At 44.4% G+C, this 25,355-nt stretch overlaps 1 protein-coding gene across 1 annotated transcript in view; it reads left to right on the top strand.

Moving 5' to 3' along the window:
* Positions 1 to 257: 257 nt before the first annotated feature.
* The window catches only part of LOC307245759 (uncharacterized protein), a gene marked incomplete at its 5' end in the record, with an annotated part of 98,621 nt that continues 73,523 nt past the window's right edge, over positions 258 to 25,355 (top strand). Inside the window, 3 exons of the mRNA XM_080021425.1 lie at positions 258 to 374; positions 23,414 to 23,515; positions 24,375 to 24,473. Of these exons, the coding sequence (XP_079877551.1) occupies positions 258 to 374; positions 23,414 to 23,515; positions 24,375 to 24,473 (318 nt within the window). The remainder of the gene's footprint in view (positions 375 to 23,413; positions 23,516 to 24,374; positions 24,474 to 25,355) is intronic.

Genomic DNA, 25,355 nt, shown 5'->3' with positions numbered 1-25,355 from the left:
GGAGAGGAGGAAGACGGCGGAGGAGGAAGAGGGGAGCAAAATCCTCTCTTCCACACACCTGTGTGAGGGTCCCCCCCCCCCCACACCCCCGCATTTTGGAAAAGAAAGACAGAAGGAGAGAGACGGCTAGAGGAGAGAAAACAGGGAATCCCGGCTAAGAGGGGAATTTCAAAAGCCCCATCCATCCTTCGCCCGTCCCACCCGCGCGCGTCTCCCCGCTGTTGGCCACCTGTGTGGATTAATTGGACGGCGGCAGCATGGCGCACGCCGCCTCGCAGCTGAAGAAGAAGGCGGACGAGAACCTGAATGCGGTGGAGGACGAGAAGGAGAAGAAGAAGAAGGCGAGGAAGCGCTCGCGGGAGCTGAAGAAAAAGGTAGAGGGTGGGAAGAGGAGAGGGAAGGAACTGGGATGGAAAGCCTTGGAAGTAGAGAGTGAGAGAGAGAGAGAGCGAGAATTAGGTGTTTAGTGCGGTAACAAGACAGGTGTGTGTGTGTGTGTGTTTCAGAAGAAATAATAGAAGAAAGAGAGGAAGGAAAGGAAGTGGAACAAACATAATGAGAGAGAGATAGAGAGAGAGAGAGAGGCTGGGACGTGTCTGATAGCTGAGTCTGGGAGATTTTCTTTTGTCCTGATTCAGCCCCTTCACACACACACACACACACACACACACACACACACACACACACACACACACACACACACACACACACACACACATAATCACACACACAATTTAAATATATTTACATCAGCTGGTGGTGTGTGTGTGTGTGTGGGGGAGGGGGGTCCCATTTGGAATATTTCGGAGGTATGTGGATGGGGGTTTGGATGATTGATGGAAGAAGGGTGTAGAAAGTGTAGAAAGACAGTGGAAGTTGGATGAGGGATGATGGAGGTGGAGGGAGGGAAGACTACGAAAACCAAGAAATGAAAGAACAAGCAGAATAGCCTTTTCATCACTTGAAGTTTTACTGTGTGTGTGTGTGTGTGTGTGTGTGTGTGTGTATGTGTGTGTGTGTGTGTGTGTGTGTGTGTGTGTGTGGGTGGGTGGGTGGGTGGGTGTGTGTGTGTATCGTGTGTGTGTCTGTATTTAATGAAGGACTGTCCATTTTTAACTTCAGTCATTTTCTTCACTGTGACCAGTTTTTCCCTTCTTCCGGCATCTAAAACGTCGAAAAAAACCTCAAAACTCTCTCTCTCTCTCTCTCTCTCTCTCTCTCTCTCTCTCTCTCTCTCTCTCTCTCTCTCTCTCTCTCTCTCTCTCTCTCTCTCTCTCTCTCTCTCTCTCTCTCTCTCTCTCTCGCTCCGCCCTCTTTCCATCCCTCTCACGACCAAGTTGCCTTTGTTTTGTTTCAATTAAGGCGGATTCCATTTATGTGATTAGCTTTGCCCATCTTCGGTTGAAGGTTGGCAGCTGGCTTCATACATAGTGTGTGTGTGTGTGTGTGTGTGTGTGTGTGTGTGTGTGTGTGTGTGTGTGTGTGTGTGTGTGTGTGTGTGTGTGTGTGTGTGTGTGTGTGCGTGCGTGCGTGCGTGCGTGCGTGCGTGCGTGCGTGCCAGTAAATCCATGAACAAATTGTTATATATCTATTTGTGACTGTGCCAAGATCCTCCGTCTCCCTCTACCTGGAACATCCACTTAAAAAAAAATACCCTTGAGCAAGGCTCTAATCTATCAAACAGCCGTCGGTGCAAAACTGTTACTCCAGGGGGAAAAAACACCCGGGTGGAAATCTGGAACATCATGTACAGAGAAGTAGACATCATGCATTTTTGGCTTGATTTAATTATTTAACTAACTTATTGGGTTAACTGGTGACAAGTCTGTGCAGCCGTACGTCTTCGTGCCTCTGTGTGTGTGGTGTGTGTGTGTGTGTGTGTGTGTGTGTGTGTGTGTGTGTGTGTGAGTGAGTGTGTCAGTGTGTGTTTGTCATTGTGCAAGGGCAATGTTAAGATCTCCCGCACACGCATAAATCACTCGTGACGGGATCAGTACTGACCTGCGAGCCCCATTGACACCAAATCAATTCTTTTCACCAAAAGGACCACTTCATTTGGCCAAACGCAAACATTTGTCTTGACATATGCAGTTAGACTTTTAGCCTGTGTGTGTGTGTGTGTGTGTGTGTGTGTGTGTGTGTGTGTGTGTGTGTGTGTGTGTGTGTGTGTGTGTGTGTGTGTGTGTGTGTGTGTGTGTGTGTGTGTGTGTGTGTGTGTGTCTTTCACCACACCGGGACTAACCACCTGGTGACATCATTAGTGTGAAGGCCAGGGCACCATGTGGAATGTTTGGGAGATGGCATAAAGTTGGGGGGGGGGGGGGGGGGTTCGAGCCTTCCGGTTCCCTAGGCGACGGGAGCGAGTGCGGGGTGACATCGGCGGTTTTAGCAGGTGTTTGTAGTTTGACATCGAGGACGGGGGATATCAGCGATCCTGGCACCGCTCACAGCAAATCCATAACAATGTCCGCCCCGGGCCAAGTCCGAGTATCACTTCGCGAAATGTCCATCCCTCCCACCCTCGCCCCCACCCCCCCCCTCTTCCTCTTCCTCTCGCTCTCTCTCTCCCGCTCTCCCTTTCCTTTTTGCTTCCTCTCCGCCCGTCCGCCTCACCCTCACTCCCTCGGCAGGACCTCCCTTTTAGACTGACAGGGTAGAACACTCCCGGCGCCGCATCAGACTCCAAATGGACGGCCTTTCGATGTGCTCCGATCAACATCGGTATCAGCGCCGATCAGCGCCTCTCTTATTTGCGTCTCTCGTTCAATGTCTACGCATCCGTCGCGCACACGTGTTTGTTTTCCTCGGCCTCTCGTTGCCGCGTCGTGCCATTTCCTCCCGTCACCGAAACACGTCGGCGGAGGCCACCGCTTCAGGTATTCCAAATGCGACGGCGCGGCTTAAAGGCTTTCCACTTATTTCCAAGGCGTAAGTGCTTTTGAGGCCGATGCGTCTAATAGGTTACAGGAAGCCCCAAAACGCATTAGGATGGTTGAAAAGAAACAGGCGGACCGATGTAAACACCGGCTGCCACTGGACCGTGAGGTGCGTGTGGACTGAACAAAGCTAAACCAGACGTCTACGTATGATCTATGATATCAGGGCTCCCCCGCAGTAGCTAAGCTGTGTTAGTAAGTCTTTTTTTAGTTTTTCCCGTTATAGCCCTGTCGTAGTCCGGCTGGTCCCACACTGACTGGGTTACTGCGGTGGCTGGCCCTCGGACTGGTTTGGGGGTGTCAGACCGGACCAGGAGACCGACAAAACTGGCAGAAGAGGCAAGGCAGGAAGAAAGGTAGTTCTTGGAGGGTGAAAGGCAGAAGGAAAAAACCCTGCGCTGCTCTTTGGAAAAAGAGGATCGCAGTCTCGACGATACCTATAATGTTGAAATGCCTTTATTAAAAGTTACGCACATAAGGATTCAGTGTATAAGCCACCCGCTGGGGACTTATGTTGTTATTTGAGCTGATTGCGATCATTTTGTGACGTCGGTAGATTCTCCAATCACACTGTATGTTTCTATCCGAATTTTGTGACAATTATGAGCCAAAAGTAGAAATGTCGCAATAAACACAACATTTTCATCAGTTGGCAAATTACGTGGACGCCGATGTGTGTTACTACACAACTATTAGTGGTATAATATGAACATTATTTATATGCACTCGTTTGTACGACAATTACTCTACAACTAGAATTTTACGATCATGGTAGCCCCAACCTTCCTCAGGAGGGAAAATTGGCATTTTGGCACTGCCCAGACCAAAGTGTTGAATTCTGTAGCCAAGACAGCACTTAAAGCAGGTGGTGTGAGACGTCTTCTGATTCAACTTTTCCTGGGCCAGGCTCACGGGGGGGGGGGGAGCGAGGACGGACTATCCCAGGTAAGGAGACGCCCTGGAGGAGGCAACAGCGCCCCGATGCCGCCCTCGTCTCCCGAAATTTAACACCGGAACCTCGCATGGACGTGAGCGCTTGTAAGTCGCCGCGCGTGGGCGTGCAGACTGGCAGTAACAGAACAACACTCCCGCAGCTAGCGAAGTATGTTCGCCGGTTTTTTGGCAGTCGTCTTTGGCGGCAGTAGATTTTCCCTCCCCTCAAAAAACGCCGCCGGTGCGCGTGAGGGTCTTGGCCGCTAAGTTTGAATGAGTAATCGCTACCGCCCGCGACTGCAGATGCCGGATTGGGCGTGTCGGTGTTTGGAGGGGAAGAGATGACCTCTACGCTGTGCTTCACTCGTCATCGGGGAAGGGGAGCACATGTGCATTGACATACAGAGACGCACGAACGTCCATGTGGATTTGAAGTTAAATGGGGGAATTTTTTCACCTTTATTTTTTGATCCATCTGTCTGTCTGTCTGTCTATCTATCTATCTATCTATCTATCTATCTATCTATCTATCTATCTATCTATCTATCTATCTATCTATCTATCTATCTATCTATCTATCTATCTATCTATCTATCTATCTATCTATCTGTCTGTCGATCTGTCTATCTATCTATCTATCTATCTATCTATCTATCTATCTATCTATCTATCTATCTATCTATCTATCTATCTATCTGTCTGTCTGTCTGTCTGTCTGTCTGTCTGTCTGTCTGTCTGTCTGTCTGTCTGTCTGTCTGTCTGTCTGTCTGTCTGTCTGTCTGTCTGTCTGTCTCTGTCTGTCTGTCTGTCTATAACTCCGACGTGCCATTGAAGGCAGCGTCCTATAACGTGTCGAGTTGGAATGTGACAATAAACAGAATAAACGGACTTCCGCTCCTGACGCGAGCGGTCTGAGCAGGACGCTGCAGCCTCCGAATGCAGGAGGAGGAATGGGAACACTGTTGTGCAGGTTTATTTTTGGGCAGAACTCAATTTCAACCTCTCTCATCTGCACAGCTCGTCTCTTCTCATCTCCTCTCGTCTCTTCTCTTCTCCTCTCCTCTCTCCCTCTCCTCCTCCCATCACACCGCCTCTCTCCATCGCTCTCTCCCTCTTTCTGTCTCCTCCATCTCTAGTTAAGTGAGCGGGGGGGGGGGCTGTATTGTTCTGCCACGCTCGGCAAAGAATGCGGCGGCAGGGGGGGGGTCCGGGGGAGGGGGTTACACACACACACACACACACACACACACACACACACACACACACACACACACACACACACCACGCTAATCCCCCTGACACTCAAGCACAACACTTGCCGTGGAGCCCGCTCGCCCCCCCAGTCCTGCCCCGCAACGCCCTCCTTTTTTCTCCTCCCTTCCACCCCCCCCCCCCGCTCCATCCCTCCATCTCTATCAAACGACACCTCCTGCCCCCCCCCCCTCCTCCTCCGCCCCGCTCCCTTCGTTTAGCTCCGCTGCCTCTGCTCCACCCCCTCAGCACATGCATTCATTCTCCTCCTTTTCTCTCTTCTTCTTTCTTTCTTTCTGAACCCCCACTCGTGTGGGTTGAGAAACGCAATAAAACGCAACCACAAACGCGATGCACGGAGCAAATCTTTCGGTTCGCTGGAAAAAAAGCCGCGGTCGCCTTTACGTCACCGTTCGGTCGGTATTAAGTGTAAAGATTTTATAACTGGGTCTTCTGTCGAGTTCTGCAGCCCTTACGAGGAACCATGTTACTCAAGACACCCATTGCCTACAGCGTTCAGCGGCTCATCTATTGCATAACGCTGCCGCTTCTCTCTTCTGCCAGATATTTTTCCATATGTTGTTGCAAAACTATATGTATACAATATGCCGTAGCAGTTACCGAAGTCCCTGCAACCCAGCCACGTCGCGCCATCGCCTCCCGAGCGCTTTCCAGCGTTGTGTCTAAGTTATCGTCCATATGCAGCTGCGGTGGAAGCTCCCGATGGAGCTCGGCGCCGGGAAGGGCGTAGGAGCAGCGGGAACCTGAGCGGAAGGATAAAAAAGGTTGATGAATTATGGAGCGACTCCATTACGGGACAGGGGAGCCGCGGAGAGAGGAGCGAGGGTAGGGATGGAGGTCGAGGAGAGGAGGAGCAGGAGGAGAAGAACGGAGAGGAGAGCGGCGAGGAAGGACAAGGGGTGGCCGAAGCTGAGGGAGGGGGGTCGGCGGAGGAGATGCAGCGAGGTTGGCTGAGGCCGATGAGTTGGAGGAGGAGACGTGGAGGAGAACGACAGAGCTCTCTATTTTGGGGTTTATTCTTCTTTTCTACCTCCCTCCCGTAGACGGTTGACAGGGTACAGGGATGGTGCAGGGGCTATCGCGGGTCCTGATTGGAGGAACGGAGGAACACACTCCACGCTTATTACCGAGGGAGGAATTGGGAGTGCGAGGCGGAGGAGGAGGGAGGAGGAGGAAGAAAAGAGTTGGGGGTGGAAGGGGGGTAAAACCAAATTAAGGAGGATACGGGGAGAGCGGGATCAAAAAGTGTGAGAGAGAGCGAGAGAGAGAGAGAGCGAGAGCTGACTGTTGGACTGTCAGCTGGAGCAGCGGAGGAAGGGGGGCGACAGATAGGAGATGATGCCGTTAGTTAAGCCTTTTATTCCCTCCTTCCCCTGCTCCCCCGCAGCTCTGTTCTTCTTCTCCTCTGCAGTCACAGACAAGAGGCTCGGAACTGGGGCACTCCATCTACTCAGGCGCGTGCACGTGGAACGGATGCACTCGGTGTGCGTTCGGGGGGGGGGGTAATGTGACGTTTTATGTTTTTCATGGCGACGGTCATTTTTTTGATGACGGGCCACAGAAGGAAATAGATTAAATGGCCGGTACTGTATGGAAAATGTATTAGCTCCATCATAATTGTGGTTAATGGCATATACCACAATATATGCGGATAAATTCAAAATTTGACGCCTATAATTCCATAGTATATGGTAAATGATTAAATTATTATTAAATTAATTATTATTAATAATAATAATAATAATAATAACAATAATAATAATAATAATAATAATAATAATAAACAATTATATATAAACAAATATAAAGATTATCTCAGGACTTATGACAGTGTATATATAAACTATATCTCAGTACATATGACAGTGTAGATATAAACTACATCTCAGTACTTATAACAATGTATATATAAACAATATCTCAGTACTTATAACAGTGTATATTTAAATTATATCTCAGTACTTAGAACAGTGCATATATGAGCTATATCTCAGGACTTATAACAAGATTCAAGATTCAAGAGGTTTATTCGTGACATACATATACATACGTTCATACATATATGCAGTGAAGTGTTTTTGCAACGCAACTGGTGATTATGCACATGTTACTAAACACAACATAATAGCTAACCTAATTCCTACCTAGCAACTAACTGAAACTAAATGATTCTTTATATGTAATGCAGTTAGTGAATAGAATAATATAAATGAAATAAGATTAAAATAAAAGAACAGTGTATATATAAACTATATCTCAGTACTTAAAACAGTGCATATATAATCTATATTTTAGTACTTATAACAGTGCATACAGTGCATATATGAGCTATAGCTCAGTACTTAGAACAGTGTATATATAAACCTTATCTCAGTACTTCTAACATTGCATATATGAGCTATTTCTCAGTACTTACAACAGTGTATATCTAAACTATATCTCAGTACTTCTAACATTGAATATGCAAACTATATCTCAGTACTTTTAACAGTACATATACTGTATAAACGATATAACAGTCAGCTGGTGATGTAAGGACATCATGCAGACAGGACAGAAGTTTGTGTGTGTGTGTGTGTGTGTGGGTGTGTGTGGGTGTGGGACAGAGACCATTTCACTGACTTTTTGTATTCTCGAGGTGTAGCGGACATTTTGAAGGTGAACGCAGCGGGGAGGAAACCCGTCGTGATCACACACACACACACACACACACACACACACACACACACACACACACACACACACACACAAACGCTACACACACTCCCACGCAGGCGGGCATCGTGGTGGTGAGTCAGAGAGGGATAAGAGTTGTGATATGTCCCCCACAGCCTGGGCTTCTGGAACCAAACAGGGTGGCAAAATGGAGCGTGCACTGTGATTGTGTGTGTGTGTCTGTGCGTGCGTGCGTGTCCGTGTCCGTGTCCCGTCATTGTGCTGAGTAGGCAATGACTCAGTGATCATGTAGTCTGGGGCGTCAGGCTCAAAGAATGGCCCAATTGATACTACTCCCTATCTATCTGTCTGTCCCTCTGTCTGTCCCTCTGTCTGTCTGTCTGTCCGTCCGTCCGTCCGTCCGTCCGTCTATCTCCTTCCTAAAACGGTGTTTGACAGTTTTTTGGACAATGTATTGTTGCTGAATTAAAGTTCAGATTTGCCTTATAGCCTTGCCTTATTACAAATGATCCACAGTGGAAGTGTTCACTCGGGCTGAGAGGAGAAATGTCTACGCCGGTTCCCCGCATGGAGCCAAAGTGCTGCATCGATCGATCGATCGACCGAGCGAGCCTTAATCGCCGTTAGGCTGTAGTTCTGCCCCTAATGCATATTGCATCGTTCCCCGCTCCTTTTTCCCTCTCTCACACTCGGTCGCCCGAATAGCAATCCGATGCCGGTCCTTTTTCTGTTGTTTTCGGCTCAGACCTCGGTGAAAGAGTTCTGTTCACTGGGGTTTCCCGGAGAGGAGAGTTTTGGAGGAGTCATCTGTTGCGTCGTCTTTAGGTTAACGATAGGACATTGGGAAACATAAGAAAAGCTATTATTTCCACTTGTCGAAAAGGCAAAAACGCCAAAGCACAACACCTGGGCTAGAGTGTCTTATAGGTTACAATAGGAAGGCTTGGGGTGTTTGTGTCTTGACACACACCCACACACACACACACACACCTTACTCACTGCACTTCCCCGCTGACTTTGCATACATGCTTTATCTCCTTTGGGCCTAAAACTAGTGTTAAGTTATTCATGACTATTGCTCTGTCTCTGTCAGAAGACATCTAGTGAGCAGCATCCCAGGCTTGCTTCGTTCTTTCTTGAATTTTCTGTCTTCCCTTCAAAATCGTTGTATCTCTTTGTACTAATTGAACAGTAAGTGCGTTCACACGCACGCGCGCACACACACACACACACACACACACACACACACACACACACACACACACACACACACACACACACACACACACACACACACACACACACACACACACACACACACACACACACACACACACACACACACACACACACACACACAGATAAGCCCACATCGAGGCAGTGCATTTTCCATCACCGGGAGCCTCACAACTCCCATCCAATGGGGAAGATAGCAGAACATGTCTGGCAGCCAATCGCAGCCGGAGCTCGTCGGGCATGGAGTGCACCACAACAATGAGAAGTAGTCGAGTGGCGTCCTTGAGGCTCAATGGCCGTCCTTCATTTTGCATTCGTCTTAGTCTATTTCCCAACAACCCCCAACCCCCCCCCAATCGCCTCCATTTGATACAGTACAGTAATAATTAAAGTGCTTCACATGGAATATATGGAATATAGTGGAGACACAGAAGGAGACACAAGACAAGCCCTGGTGTTTGAAATGCTCTGGAAGTGCAGAGACTGCAGTGCCCAAGTGGCCAATCACATTCCAGTATCCAACAGCCAATCAGAGGCAGCAAAACACAGTGGCTGACTATTTTTCTCATTTCTCTGCTGAGGGTAAATCTTCTGCTCTCCTTCCTTTATGTTTTCTTTCTTTTTGCCTCTCTCGTGTACACTCACAGAGGGGGGTCTTTTACTGTTAACTTTAAATGTTTGACTGTCACCTTGTCTGTAGCTGTGTTGCAGTGCCACTAGATGTCCACTAGGGGCTGATATTGGACCAAGTTCATAGGGTTGTTATCATAACTGTCAGTGATTGCCAGTTGTGTGTTATTATACTTATTGATATTCTACTTATTGGACATGCATGACTTTGTAATGCTACTGACATCCATCAAATGAGATACTGAAATTCGACTACCGAGCTATCTACTGCATAATATCTATCTTCTATCTATAACCGAATATTCTCACAAATACATTAATACTGGAAGTTCCCACCAGTAACAAAACACATGGTTCGCGAGACCAGAAATGTAAGAGTTTCAGTTGCCATGGTAACCCACCCTTCACTTTCTTCCTTGCTTTTCCGTCTGGAGGGATTATGAAACATTAAAATCGGTGCCTATGCTTGTGTGTTAACTCACAGTAAGCTTTGAAATGAAACATATTTGAATGAAACATACCCCCCCCCACTGTGTAAATATGAACGAGAATGGAATAACCATGCCTAAACGATCAGGAATTTTCTCTTTCTTCTTTATTATAAATTTGGGACATACAGGTAAGCCCTTTAGGCAAAATAACAAAAAGTTGTTTGATGTTTTTACACTGACCTTATGTCTGGTTTAGTATGTCTTTCCCCTCGGGAGAATGTAAATAAGACAAAAATTAAAATAAATACACCACCTCAGAAGAATGTAAATAAGACAAAAATTAAAATAAATACACCACCTCAGAAGAATGTAAATAAGACAAAAAACAAATACACATCAATCGGGCCTGTTGCTAATGTTATGAACAGTCAAGCACTAAAGCGGGGCTATTCATCTACATTCTGTTGGGGGCCAGATTTTCAACAAGATTTTCAACATTTCAACTTGTCAAACAAAGGAAAAGGACGCGCAAATCCACCTTTGCATTCTTCAAATTGTCTTTATTGATTCAAGTTACAGCTAGCCGATCCCCTCTGCAGCAATGCATTGAGCCGACACAGTCACAGTAGCGTGTAGCCGACGTACAGGGATGGAATTGGTATTGACCTCCTCTGTCTGAATCTGGATGAGATAGACAAAAAGCACATTTCCCCCAAAAATGAACGGATTCATTTCTGCATAATATTCCGTCGGGTTTTATCTTCTTATTTGCATGTTACTTTTCACAAAAGCCACACGGTAGTTGGCTGTGGGTACTTTAAGCACTACAGGTATTTCAGAAATGAATGTAACTACAATTAATTGCTAACCCTCAAATTTATTCAAAGGGCCCGTCTGCATGAATTCGTGGGCCACATTTGGCTTGCGGGCCGCCAGTTGAATAAACCTGTCCGAGGGAAAACCTTCCCAGAAACTTTGGATCAATATTTTGATTTTACGTTGAGTTATAGAGAGAGAGTTAAGACACATCATGTCAACATTTCCACATAGGCAGCAGTTTTTGTTTTTTATAAAGAGATGCAGCTGCCTAGAATGACCGGCTGGTCCGTGACAGGTTAGTGACAGGTCCGTGCTTATCTTAATGGAATGAATGGATGTAGCCGGTTGGGGGCGGCCCTTCTGAGTGGCTGGTACATTTGAAATTTGAACGTGAGTTTCTAAACTAAACAGTGCATCGATGCTTGTTGATAACAGTGCAAACACCAAACCTCCGCATCTAAATGGGTCATTCAAATTTGTCTAGTGTCCCGTTGTTGAAGGCCCCAAACGATCCCTGGCCCCGCCTCTCCGGGTGGCGGCAGCCAAGTTTTATACTTATTTTTTATGCTCCAATCTAGGTGAACAAGGCTGGTCCGCCCTTTTTTTTTTTTTTTTTATTCCAAGCTGTAAACAATGACAAGCAAGGCCTCTGAGGTTGATTTTTTGTTGTGTATGATTTGCGACTTAATCACTGGTTTCGAGTATCCACCTGTAGACTGTTTGCAACAATCCCAAACAAACAAAATCGCGGTCAGGCTGAGTAGGCATGTCTCATCCAGCATGTGGGAGCAACCCAAATAACAAGATGACCGATCCTGTCTAGGATACTGGACCTGAACATGGGACCTGCTATCTCCACACTATCTCTTGTTTAAAGGGGACCTATTATGCTTTTCATTATTTTCTGGCAGATATATGTTACAATGTGGGATGTTCATATCAGGCGTGGCTTAATAACGAGGTAAACTAATGACGAGGTAATCGCTGTGAACAAAACGCTCAGGCCTCTGACCGCTCTGGACGCTTCGTTTCCAAAGGTTTTTTCTACTCTCTGCACGAGCTGACGTCAGCTCCTCGTGGATTTCTTAATATGGTCGTCCGCTGTGCGTTTCTCCAAAACAACGCCAATAAAGATTGTGTGTTTTTATTGTAGATGGATTTAATTTTATTTTATTTTCTTACGTTTGCACGAAACAAAAAATCCCTGCGTGCGAGAGTCCCGGCGCGTTGCGGTGTCCGTGTCTCCCACAATCCTGGAGCGCGGCAACCAAAGCCGGAACAAACTTTAAAATTAGGCCTCGTAGATCTCATAGGAGTGAAGATTCAGCAACTGGATTGCTTATTTTGCGCTTCAAATTTGTTCAGAAACAGATTTTGGTGAAATCAGTGAATGTTACGGAGTAGATAGAACAAAATCCGGAAGCCATGCTGAAACCCCATTGGCTCACAGATCTCGTGGGCTCAGGAGGGTGGCTCCACCCACTGAACCAGAGCGTCAGGAACACAATGGATTTAGACGTGTGTTTGTATGGCTCTAATGCATAATCTCAGTAGTATTTTCAGCAAAGAACTTCAACAACATGTTTTGAGGACCTCAGAGGCATATATTAACTTGTAAAAAAAAATGTGTAAAAAAGGAGCATAATAGGTCCACTTTAATTTGACGCTAAACATGGTCCTAGAAATTATGAATGTTTCTGTAACACTGTCCAATAATGAATCTTATTAAAACCATTGTGAAAAAGTAGAATTATATAGTATTATATATATATAGTATAGTATATATAGTATTCAGCAACATAAAGTAGATATTCTACTGTATAGGAAGATAATATTTAATCAAAATCTGAATATTTTCGCTATAATCTTAACCTGATATATTTGGCAGGTTTAGCTGGACACTCAATTTGAAGTTCTTTGTCTTCTTTCGCTTAAAAACGAATTTGTAGCACACGAACCATACCATTGCCTAAAACGGGACAACGTGAACATCGATGAAGCAACAGTTAAGAAGGTTTTCAAATACCAAACGGTAGATAGTAGATTAAGCACAAAACATCTTACACTTTTTTTTCACATGTTTTTTTTATCAGTGCAGACCACAATATTTTGTTTGCCTTGAGTGCATGAGTATCCATGAGTAACTTTTTGTTCCCGACAGTTAGGGCTTGGTATTGGTACTCAATACCTTTTAAGGTATCGACTGAAATAACCCAATACCACATAGTATCGAAAATTCAATCCTGAAATGACTATTTGTATGTTTTTGCTTGCAGGCAATCCCTGCAAGCTTTCTTCGTTTTAATACGACGTGTGAATGGCCCACTACCACAGCAGCTACAACAGTCTGTTAAAGGATAGGTTCACAATGTTTTCAGGTCCGTCTTAAAACAACAGTCAGGTGTCCATATGAACAGTGAAAGGGGTTTACCTTGCTGTTATCATTCCTCTGGTACTGGCTATTTGTTTAAAATGACACTGCCAAAATACTCAATTATATAGTTTTGTACAGTTTTTTAAATAAATATTTCAATAATTTGAGCACTTTCAAAATGTATTTGTGTAGAAATAATTTGGGAGGGGAGGAGTGGTGGCCTTTTACACAACTGAATGCTTTAATTCACATGATGGGTATAGTAGAAATAAAAAGGTATTTCATGAAATACTCTATTGCCATCGGTATCACATTAAGGGTACTAGTGTTGGTACTAGTATCGTAATTTTTGAAACAATACCCAGCCCTACCTACAAGTTTTATATTTAGTGTAGTTTCGACCAAATGTCATCCGATTGCTTCCATTTTTCTCAAAGGGAAGAATTCTAAACATCCAATAAGCAAAAAGGTTGATATGAAGGATGAAAAGGATGACTTTTTCTTCCCAGAAAACTTATTGCAGACCTTTTATGACCCAAGCAATGTTATTACACTCAGAAAGCCATGGGGTCAAATATGGTTTGAATGAAATAAATGTAAAAGGCAATTAACTTTATGAAAGATGATTCTCAGCTGCTGTCTTCACGGCGTCCTGTCCTGTGGCAGAGCATTGATTTCCGAAGGTTTTGTCTACTTCTCTATTTGGGTTTATTAGATTAGCCCAGATTGGCTATGGCCATCTTAAATAGGATTGAGCAATTTAGAAATTCTTTCATCCTGAATTGATCGGACTGTTTTAGACTGGCTTTACCCTAAGTTTCTGTTGCTGTGTGTGTGTGTGTGTGTGTGTGTGTGTGTGTGTGTGTGTGTGTGTGTGTGTGTGTGTGTGTGTGTGTGTGTGTGTGTGTGTGTGTGTGTGTGTGTGTGTGTGTCAGTTTTAGTGTCTGTGTCATGGTAGGTACCTTCAGTGGTAATAATCTATGACGAGACTATGACACTGCATTCTTAATCACCTGATTGGCCAAATGAGTGACCAAAACCTTGGGCTTTGGAACGCCTTAGCCTAACCAACTTATTAGCCGAGGGACTGGATAATTTGTGGGTTTGTAGACGAGCTGACGTAGACATAACGAATGACTGTCTACGTTACTGACTGGCTAGTTAACCTTCTTCGGTAGGTTCACCAGCTCTCTCTGACTCTAATACCTGAGGAAGATTTCAAATCTCACTAATCCAACTGCTTAAGTCTGGGCCCTGGAGCTGTTGTGTGCATGTGTGTGTGCGTGCGTTTGTGCGTGCGTTTGTGCGTGCGTGTGTGTGTGTTTGTGTGTGTTTGTTTTTGCATTGCAGTATCTATGTGTGTGTGTGAATAACCCTGGCCCAATGCGCTGGGCTAGCTGGCTCAGAGAGAAACGACTTGATAATCTAGAGGACAATAGGATGTGCACAGGGACAGATTCCACACGGTGTGTGTGTGTGTGTGTGTGTGTGTGTCTTTGTGTGTCTGGCTCTGTCTATGGGGCGTGGATGGAGTGTTGGTTGGACCTGCTTTCAACCATCTATGCGTGCCCACAGGGAGTTCTTGTTAAACTGCCGTGAAGAACTTTGAAAAGCACCCCTTGGCGACCAAACTTTGAGTCTATTTATTCATCTGGCTGAGCCCTGAGCGTAGCATGCTTTCCAACCCTGGGGAAGTAGGAGATGGCTCACTCTAGTAAGGTAAGGCAGGGCGTCATCCACTCGCTATGCTCCGCGCCAATCGGCTGTAAACAGATTTATGTTGGAGCTTTTTTTTGGTCGACCTTATGTAAGCAGTTAACTTAGATGGCAATTGTTGTCAAAATGCTATAGCTGGAATACGTGTATTAGGTACAAAGTTAAGGATATTTTTTATTATCATTCCAGAACATTTAATACAAGAAAGAGAAGGAAATATTGTACTCAGGTCCCGGTGCACGGAATAGCAATAATAATATGCAATAAAAACAAGAAAAGAAAACACAAAAAAAACATCCAATAAAAATGTTAAAATGATATTACTAAATAATATGTAAATATGACTATAGAGTGAGACGAGAATGAGGGTAAGAATAAGAATGTGAGGTCTAAGAGATAAAAAAAAAAGGTGCACAAAGTGATAAAATGCCCTGATAAGATCAGCAAAATAATAATAATAATAATAATAATAGCAGCAATTGTTCAGTGAGATGATAAACAAGGTGGTCAAATGGGCCCAGCAGTGCAGCAATGCCCTTATATGAACAGCATAATAAAAAAATAATCATAAAAAATATAATAATAATAATAATATGTATAATAATATGTATAATAATATAACATTTGATAACATATGAACAACAGAATGAAAATTATAATAATAGCAGCAACTATTCAGTGAGTTGCAGAATTGATCAGTCTCACTGTATCGGGGAAGAAGCTGTCCCTTAGCCTGGTGGTTCTGGCCCTGGTGCTGCGTAGGGGATGGGAGGGTATTGGCAAACAGTCTATTTGCAGGGTGGGTAGAGTCCCTCATGATGCAGGAGGCCCTTTTCCTGCATCAATGCTTTTCTGTGCAGTCCTTACCGCCCGCATGACTGTCTGTCTGCAGCAGAGCAGTTGCCGTACCACACGGTGATGCAGGAAGTGAGGATGCTCTCCAACACACACCCGTCGAAAGAAGTGAGGACCGGAGTGGCGAGGCCAGCGCTCTCCAGCCTCCTCAAAAAGTAGACCCATCGGTGTGCGCTTCCTCACTGGGCTGGCTGCGCTGATGTTCCAAGTGAGGTTATCTGTGATGTGCACCCCCATGTGTTCTCGACAGTCGCTCCTCCGTGCGGGAGGAGGGGAAGGCGAGTGGCGCGGAGGTCCTCCTCACATCCACAGTCATCTCCTTTCGTTGTCATTAAGAGATGCCGCTATTGGAAATGAGAAGACTTGGTCACTCCTTGGCATAGGTATTTTAGACCTTGCCCTCGTTCTCTCCGCCTCTGTTGTTGTTCCAGAGAGGTTTGGTTTGAGATTAGTATCGGAAGTCTTCACGTTACCCCCCCTCTGTGGTCTGATCTCTCTCTCTCTCTCTCTCTCTCGCTCTCTCTCTCGCTCTCCAAGCCAGGTATTTTTAGCTGTGACATAATGCCCCTTGCCTTGTATACTCCCTTTCTCTCTCCCTGTCTCTCTCTCTCTCTCGCTCTCTCTCTCTCTCTGTCTCTCTCTCTCTCCCACATACCCCCTCCCCGCCCGCCCGTAAGTCTCTCTGTCTCTCCCTCCCCTAAGTCACCCCTCCCTCCCTCCCTCCCTCCCTCCCGCTCTCCCTCCCCTCTCTCTCCCGGGTGCCAGGCTACAGCTCTAGCTTCAGAAATTGAATGATCAGGTTTCACGTTCGGCTGCAAGCTGACAAACATGGCCGTGGAAGAGGCAGCAGACTATCTCGCCGAAGTAAGTGGCAGACAACCTTCCTTAAGCTCACTGACCGGGAGCCGGCCTCAACTCTCCGGAGCACCTTGGCGTGGATGCTGCGCAGGTTGGGGCATTTTGAGGTGTTCGTCACTGGGATTTAATGATGCTGCAGTGTGTCAGCGCTGCACCGGGGCTTCTGAGAGGGGACACGGCCGGCGTGTGAGAGCTGCTGTTGCTAATGGGGGGTAATGGATAACAGGGGCAACCCAAGCCAACTGCATCACAATACTGCAGCTTATCTACTATGTGTGTGTGTGTGTGTCTGTGCGTGTGTGTGTGTGTGTGTGTGTGTGTGGGGGGGGGGGGTATTCGTGTTTATACCCTGTAAGTGCTTGGTTTTAGATCAATTTTGTCATTGTTTATCATGTTTTTTCTTTGCATTGATTCTTCTTCCGGTGCCGATACAGTTGGATTTCACACTGGTGTTGGAATGAAGGCACCTGACCTTGGATGGTGGCGCATGGTGGAGGAGCGCGTGTTTGTTTGTGAGGGACGGGGGGAAGTGAGACAGAGGGCAAAAGATTAGTAATAGGGAGCAAAGACACATCAAGAGAAAGCTCTTGATGTAGGAAAATTCATCACTTAATTTATATTTGCCAGTAAGGCTTTGTCCGGTGCAAAGAGATTCCGTTTTATGGTCCCATCTAGTTGAATAATCATTTGTGCTTAGCAGATATCACTTTATCATTAGGGTACGATCAATGTTGTACATTGTACGATCACAAGAGTAATGTGTCGCTTCTTTTTTTATTGTTATTTTTCATTCGTTTTTGCCTTTGTGTGGGGTTTCAGATAAATGGCTGGGCAGGACAGGTGAGATATCACTGGGTACAAAAGATGATGCATTTGATAAGATAAAGCTGATGTTCCAGGTGGGGAAGAATGACAAAAGAAAACAACATATCATTAAACATGTAATTCTGTATTTAAATGAACAGACTTACACCGTTATAGTCACAATTTGCCTACTAAGTCACCCGTGACACCTCTAGCCGTAACAGATTTAAATCGAGCAATTCAAGGTTAATGTGTGAGGTGAAATGATTAACATCGTTAACTGTACCGTACTGTATCCTAACCCTACGTCTAGTTGAGAATTTCCAAACAGAACATGATATATACTTCTGACCCAGGTGTTTTAACTATTTTACATAAATATAAACCCACTCTCGATGGTGTAGTCCTGACGGCGTAACCCCCTCAGTGCATGCTGGACATAGAAGAAATGGCGCGGGATACAAACCATAGTGACAACTGAATGCCTGGCTCACACCTCGAGTTGTGCGGCACGGTCTTATACACGGTACAAACAAATAATGGAGTAACAGATGACTCACATACTGTTACCCCATACACTTCGTAGTCCAACTTCATACTATATGTTGTTCGTCATTGGGACAGACTTACAAAAAAGAGAAACACTGACACATTAAATGCTGGTCAGAATACAGTACAAGCCATTGAGAGAAACTACTTCTCAACAGATACATTGACTAATGGGACTGAATTTGCGTACCAGGAAAGAAAAGTTGAATATATTTCCATTTCCATTTGATTCATTTGTTATTTCATGCTGCCTTAGAGTAACATTTGAAGAGGTTCAGCATGAACAAGGCAGTGGTCCAGAGAGCGGTCATAACTGGTACTCAGTACCACTCAGTACCACTGCTGTAATGGTTTGGGGCTCAACCCAAATGGCTCTGTGTCACTTTCATTTTTTGTCAAATCTGAGTCGCGCTGTGGATACTATACGGCGATACCCAAGCACCAGCACGATTGGGTCAAATGGCGCTTAGAAATACTTACCGTGGGTTTTTAGTGAGTGGTGGCTCTTTCTTAAGGTAACACCGACACAACGATTCTTATTTTCATGGGATTATACACAAATTGAAACATACTTATGAATATTATATTCCATTTCGGCCAAGTCTGTTCCGTAAATTCTAGAAACCACCTTTATTTAGGGTAAACTGATGAGTTTAGGAGGCTTCTATGCTTTTACATGCAATTGTATTTCTTAGATTCCCTCTCTCTCACAAGGGGATTTCCTGTCATATCTTACTGTGTATAGTAAGATGTCAATGTGTGGGCTTGTGTATGATTTGACTTCCAGGTAGCCTCTGTTTTTTCCCATAGGGAATTATGCTGACACACACTTTACTCTGAACTTTTTTCTCCATTTGTGTGTGTGTGTGTGTGTGTGTGTGTGTGTGTGTGTGTGTGTGTGTGTGTGTGTGTGTGTGTGTGTGTGTGTGTGTGTGTGTGTGTGTGTGTGTGTGTGTGTGTGTGTGTGTGTGTGTGTGTGTGTGTGTGTGATGCTGCGCTCAGATAGCATATCTATTCAGTTTGAGGGAAATGAGCTCAGCTCTGTCTAAGCTGTTAATCCTGCCTATAATAACAACCATAACCGCACAATGAGCGTGCAAAGAGAATCAATCGGCAACACAGAAAGACGACAAAACACATTAAAAAGAATCACCATATCATATCATCATATTCACAGTTTTGGTCTTATTGGCCTTAACGAGGCCATTTTGTAAGGACACATAGATTAAATTATTGCTTACGGTGGTCCAATTTTGATATTCAGCTCGTATTAATGTCAACTTTAATACTGAATTGTAATACTTTATACTTCGCATCAACGTTGACAGTTGATATCAGTTTTATAATTAACTCAATGTTAATCACACTCCCTGAATCTCCTATGTTTTGTCCTGCCTACATCACATAAATGGTTGGTATTAGGTTAGAGGTGGGTAAGTATTAGAGATGGTTACAGTAGGTTTACCTATTGTTTAGGTGTGGCTAGAGCTAGGGTAAGCCTATTGTATGGAAAGAAAGGTGGTTACCAAAGTCTCCAATGTACAGAGTAGATAATAAGTTAAGATTTGTGTTTCTTACGATAAAGACATAGACAAACTGGCATGCAGGGAGTTATCGGTGTAGTACTATTAAATGAAAAAATATTAATTGCCTATAATTCAAATATATGTCAAAAGAGACATCTCAACAACAAATCTAGTTCATTTTATCTGTCAGAATTCATCAGATTATTCATTACTGGGATAAATCATTAAGGGATTTGGAGCCAATGAGACATTACAGACAATTATAAAGTTGGTAAATCATTTGCTAAAACTTTTGATAGATTGTTTAATGTTAATACTCACAAAGTCAATATGAAATATAATTTGAGTCAATGGCACTTAAGAACTTTTTGTCCATCCCTTCAATTTTCCGGAAAATTTCCTGCTTGGGGTCATGTGTGAATGGGAGCAGGGATCGATATTCTGGGAAAACTGTTCCGGCAATTTCCCACCTCAAGGCTTAGTATCATTTCCCGGAAAATGCCGGTACGGTTTTGAATAGAAGTGTGTGTGAATGGAAACAGTATCTTTGCCGAGCACGTTATGTAGGGGTGGAGCCGTATGCGGAATGCTATCGGCAAAGCACAAATAATGGGTTATTAAGAATGTTTATTTCGTACAAATATAAAAAAATATAGTTGTCTTTTGGGGAGAAAAAAAATACATTCTGAAAAATGGCGAGTCCGATCAGAGCCGTGGAGCCCGGCTGCAAAGACGAGAAACTGAAACACGTCCAGTCTCTACGGAGACGGGTCTTTTTATTCTTAAATTGTATTCTTGTCTTTTAGAGTTAAGGTACAATCACGCCGCCGGCGCACATGTGCTGCAAAGCGATAGGCTGCAATGCATTTCAAATGGAGCTCGGCTTTGTCCGGCTGCAGGGGGGGAGCGACGACCGGCGACAAGCTCATGGCTTCACGGCGACACGGAAAGTTGAGCTGGTTTCAACTTTATGCAAATGAGCAGCGCCGAGCAACAGCCAATAGGAGGGAAGACACACTCTCAATAGAGTGCTGCAGGGATGACATATTTTTGAATGGCCAACCCGGAAGATCACCCTGGTTCCCTCGACAAAAAAACTGTGGGATTTTTCCGCTGGATTTGGATGATTGCAGAAAATGAGCTCTGTGGCAAATACGTTTATGATACTTGCACGTTTTATTCAGCAAGATTATCTTCACAAATGAGCACCATTTTTATGATTTTTGAAGTGTAAATGCAATTGCCAGAAGTGAAAAGCCAACGTTAGGCTATAAAGGAACTACACCAATGTCACCACAACTAATATACAGAATATACAGTATATGTGTATATACGGAAGTTAGAAAGTTTGAGTTAGAATAGTTTGCAACAGTGCGAGTGTAAACACAACGAGAGGCTGTAAAGGGGGATCCGTGTTCAGTGTGATGGCATTAAATGTCCCCGGCAACCTCTGTCATGTCATTTAGCCAGTTGTTAGTAATTCCTTTTTTTAGACGGACGTAAAAGCTTCAAAATTCACGAGGGGTATTTACTGACGTATTTGGTGTCGTACTGTACAACAAAATGTGAAAACCTCTTTCCCATCTGTTCCGGCATTATCATGGCATGTGTGAATGGCGCAAGACGGAAAGGTTCAAGATAAGATAAATCACCATAAATAGGAACCAGATAGTACTAAGTGTATTGCACACATTGCACATCAGGGATTGCACCCTTTTTTATTTTTTTTATTTTTTTTATTTTTTGTGAATGTAAAAAAAAAAAAAATGAAGACAAATAAAGCTTCCTGAATGAAGCTGTATGTGTGAATAGTGAAAATGACTCGCGGTGCTCAACGGTTTGGTATGTATCACGGTTTTGGAGCCACAATAACAGTACGGTTTCAGTATCATAATATTTAATATATATTTTTTTTTTATTTAAAAAGTTATAAGGTGTAAAAAAAAGTTTTTATAGTGGTCTGCCACAAATAACTTGTGTAACGCTCTGTGTGTCTGACTGTGGGGGAAAGAAGACGGCGGCTCAAGTTCAAGAGATTATTTGTCATATACAGGTTCATTGGTGGGTTGTTATAATTTGCACAAGTTCATCTGATTGGAGGGGAGGTGTCCAGGGTAGTGGATAATTCAAACATGAATTTATGTTAATAAATGAATATATATATATATATATACTGTATATATAAAATATTTTAAAAATGTTTCACAATAAAAAACTACATTACTGTAGTTAGTTATTTGGTATATGAACAGGTATAAATGGTATTCTCCACACATAAATAATAATAGTAAAATAACTTATTGAAATAAAACCTCACAGTCAGACCAGTGTCTGACTGTGTGGAATGTTTCCCTCTGGAACGTGCCGTCGCTTTGTGAACCTGACGTGACAGTGGGTGGGCTCCTTTTCAGCCAGGGCACCTCCCACCAAGGGAGGAGTATAGGCTATCTCTTAAATAAGGGTGGAAACATTCTCCCAACAGCTGGAGACGCCAACTTAAACAAACAACACAACATAAAACTGTAAAACTTGGAAAAAAAGGACGGCTCATCACCAGAGCTGTTCAAAGAAAATTATTTTGTTCATGAACGACGTGGTGCGAGTAGAGTTTATGGCACTCTTTACAAAAACATTTCTATGTAGTTTTATTTTGTCTCAAAATAGAGTTAAGCTTTTACTGCAACTGAGCTTAGACTTTCTTCAATCCTCAGTATGGACAATCAATGACAGTATGGCTGTTTATCATTGGCAACCCTCTCTCTCCCTCTGGGCCATTATGAGGTTAAACGTTTTGTGAGAATGTCTTTCAGGTTTCTAATAAAACAAACTAAATGAGTTCAATAAAAAGGGAACGATCGTCGCCGTCCCACCCCCGCACCTCAGTTTGCTTTTGCTTATTATCGTAATGCATTCTCCATGGTAGGCTTTCTTTGTGGGGTTATTTGTGCAATATGTGAAAAAGACACATTATACCCAATCAGAGCGGGTCAGTAAGATCATGGCTATTGATTTTTGCCTTGGCACTGTTGCATAGTGCTACATTATTTATCTGTGGCTTGGTTATTATCGCTTGGCTGACCAGGGTAGTTGGAGTGCAAGTACTGTCTCTATAAAATTAAAATCGTCAAATCATGCCATGGTACCCAATCTACTCGAAATTAATATATGAACGGTGATGATTGCGGTATTGATTATTTTTCAGTTGTTGTCAAGACCCGATTCAGACCTGGGCTGCCATACATATGCATCATTTATGCTTATTTATTATGTCTAAAGTACTACTGAAGTACTACTGTACTGCACGGCAGAAAGATAAGATTGCAAAGGTGCAGTGTTGAAATTGTGATGGTTGAAGTAGATAATGCAAGACCCTGGAGATAAGTCTTGGGAGGAGCAGTATCTGCCGGAAGAGGAGGTGATGACTGTAATTGGAGTCCTTTGCATCATGAATAGATGCTGACTCGTTCGGTTTGTCTGTGTGAATCTTAGTTCTCCTTGCGTAACCGTATATCCAGTGGAGTGTCTAGCGCTCACATCAGAGTCCTAATATGCAACGATAAATCGTAATAATAAAAAAAAAAAAAAGCCAAATGCAGAGCACCAAATGAGGTGAGAGCTGCAGAGGTCGCAGAATTTCTGGAGGACACAACTCAGTTGACGGTGTTTAGGAGGGAATTTGTCGGACTCTATACAGTTTAGCTTCGATCGCCCGTTCCTTTTTTATTTGTAAATGTCATTGTCATTTGTGGGTTAATCTTTGGTCAATCTTTCTACCCTCCCTTCCTTTCTCCTAACCAGACAGATATAAATGCGAGCTATCTGCGGGCCGCAAGAGCGGGGAACCTGGAGAAAGCTCTCGAATACCTAAAGAATGGGGTGGACATCAACATCTGCAACCAGGTAACCTTACAATTCATTCGCCCGCCTGATGGTTTGGCTCCGGCGAAGTTTTTCGATTTTTCAGCCAGGCTTTCAAAGCGGAGATGCCATCACACAGATACGTACTGCTTCGTAGTCACAAGTAATCTGAGAATATCTGTAAGGAAATGTCTCAGAAAGAGGTGTTGGGTCCAAATGGAGAAAGTCGTCCACAGCGTCGTTCCTAGAAAATCGGTCTGGATGTGATACATATAATATATTGTACTACAGTGTGCCTGACATCCACGCATGCTTTAACAGCAGTCGAAAATTGTTGTTTCATCTGCGTCATTAATCCTCCTTGATTCTCCAGCTCAGCTTTGGCAGAAGGCAGTAAGGTTGTCTGCAGGCGATACAGACTAAATGGAACTGGTTGATTGTTGTTGTATAGAGTACATTATAGACATGCCATCCCTGCAGCCAGACATGGAAACATGATGGAAAAATGGCAAGTTCTCCTTTGATAATTAGATGAGGCACAAGATGAGGCAGAATGTATTGCCTTGAGTTGTACTGAATAATGATTCTACTAAACTTCAACTATACATAGGCACTTTGCAAAAAAGGGGACTTTTTGGATGTATGTCATAATGCATCCTAATATGACAAGAAAAAACACCAAACACAGCTTTTCCTGCATGAACCTAACCTTTGGCCGTTGGTCAAATACAGTAGGGAAAGCATCATGGTGTGTTGATGGCGTGTGTTTGCTGAGCCATCCCAAGTTTGTCGTGGCTGAAGATGGGATTTTAAAACCAAAGCTCCGTAGAAAATGAGGCGGGAGGAAAATGGATTCAAAGGGACTTCAAATCAAAGTGTCTCCCTCTTGTCATCTTCCCAGAACGGTCTCAACGCGCTCCACCTGGCCTCCAAAGAGGGCCACGTGGAGGTGGTGGCCGAGCTCATCAAGCACGGGGCCAACGTGAACGCAGCGACCAAGGTACGTCCCGCCCCACGAGCAGCTCCGGTCGGTGGCAGATGGGGAGCAGTCTGCCTCTCGTCCTTCAATAAAAATGTTTGATAGCATTGTGAACGCATACACACGCTCATACACACACACACACACACACACACACACACACACACACACACATGTCGGCTTCGGCACCTCCCCAAAGTGACATTGCAAAGACGGCACTAAAGAAAATGTATGGCTATGTCCAGTCGGACTTCTACTGATGCACCGAGAGGAAATTCACTGCCAGGTAGTAGGCGTCGGTGCTTCACATGGACAGGCTTCTCGGCTGGGTGGGGCAGCACGCCGTTAACGCCATGGCAACCGGCAGATCACGCAAACGACCAAACACATTCCAATCAATTCAAGACAGTATGTATTGATAGAATGTTAAGTGAATCGCCGCTACTGAACAAATACATTATAGCATTCTCCCTGCACTCACTCTCTCAACACTGATTGGGAGATTGACCCATATTGCGGAGGATGAAAATGAAAATGCTAAAGGCAATAAGGGGGGGTGGAACTCCGATCCTGATTTCGGCTGTGTGGCTGGGCACCGCAGATCATATTGTAGCTGCGGGAGGTGATAAAGGCAGAGCAGCGTCCAGCCAGGGAGTGAGAAGGAGGGAAGGTATTCACACGAGGGAGGGAGAAAGGGGGGTGGTAGTGAGATATGAATGAGGGAGAGGAAGAAAGAGAGAGAGAGAGAGAGAGAGAGGGCAATGAGAGGAAGTGGATATGCGGCGGTAGGAATGGCGACACCGCGGCAGCTGCTGTTTGTTCTGTTTGACACACATGAGACAGGTGTAAGGACCGGTCCCGACAACACTGGCGCCATGTCCTCTGCCTCCTACTTTCTATATC

This window comes from Zeus faber (genome assembly GCF_960531495.2).
Source record: "Zeus faber genome assembly, chromosome: 20".
NCBI classification, from domain to species: Eukaryota; Metazoa; Chordata; class Actinopteri; order Zeiformes; family Zeidae; genus Zeus; species Zeus faber.
This window is presented reverse-complemented; position numbering and strand designations above follow the sequence as displayed.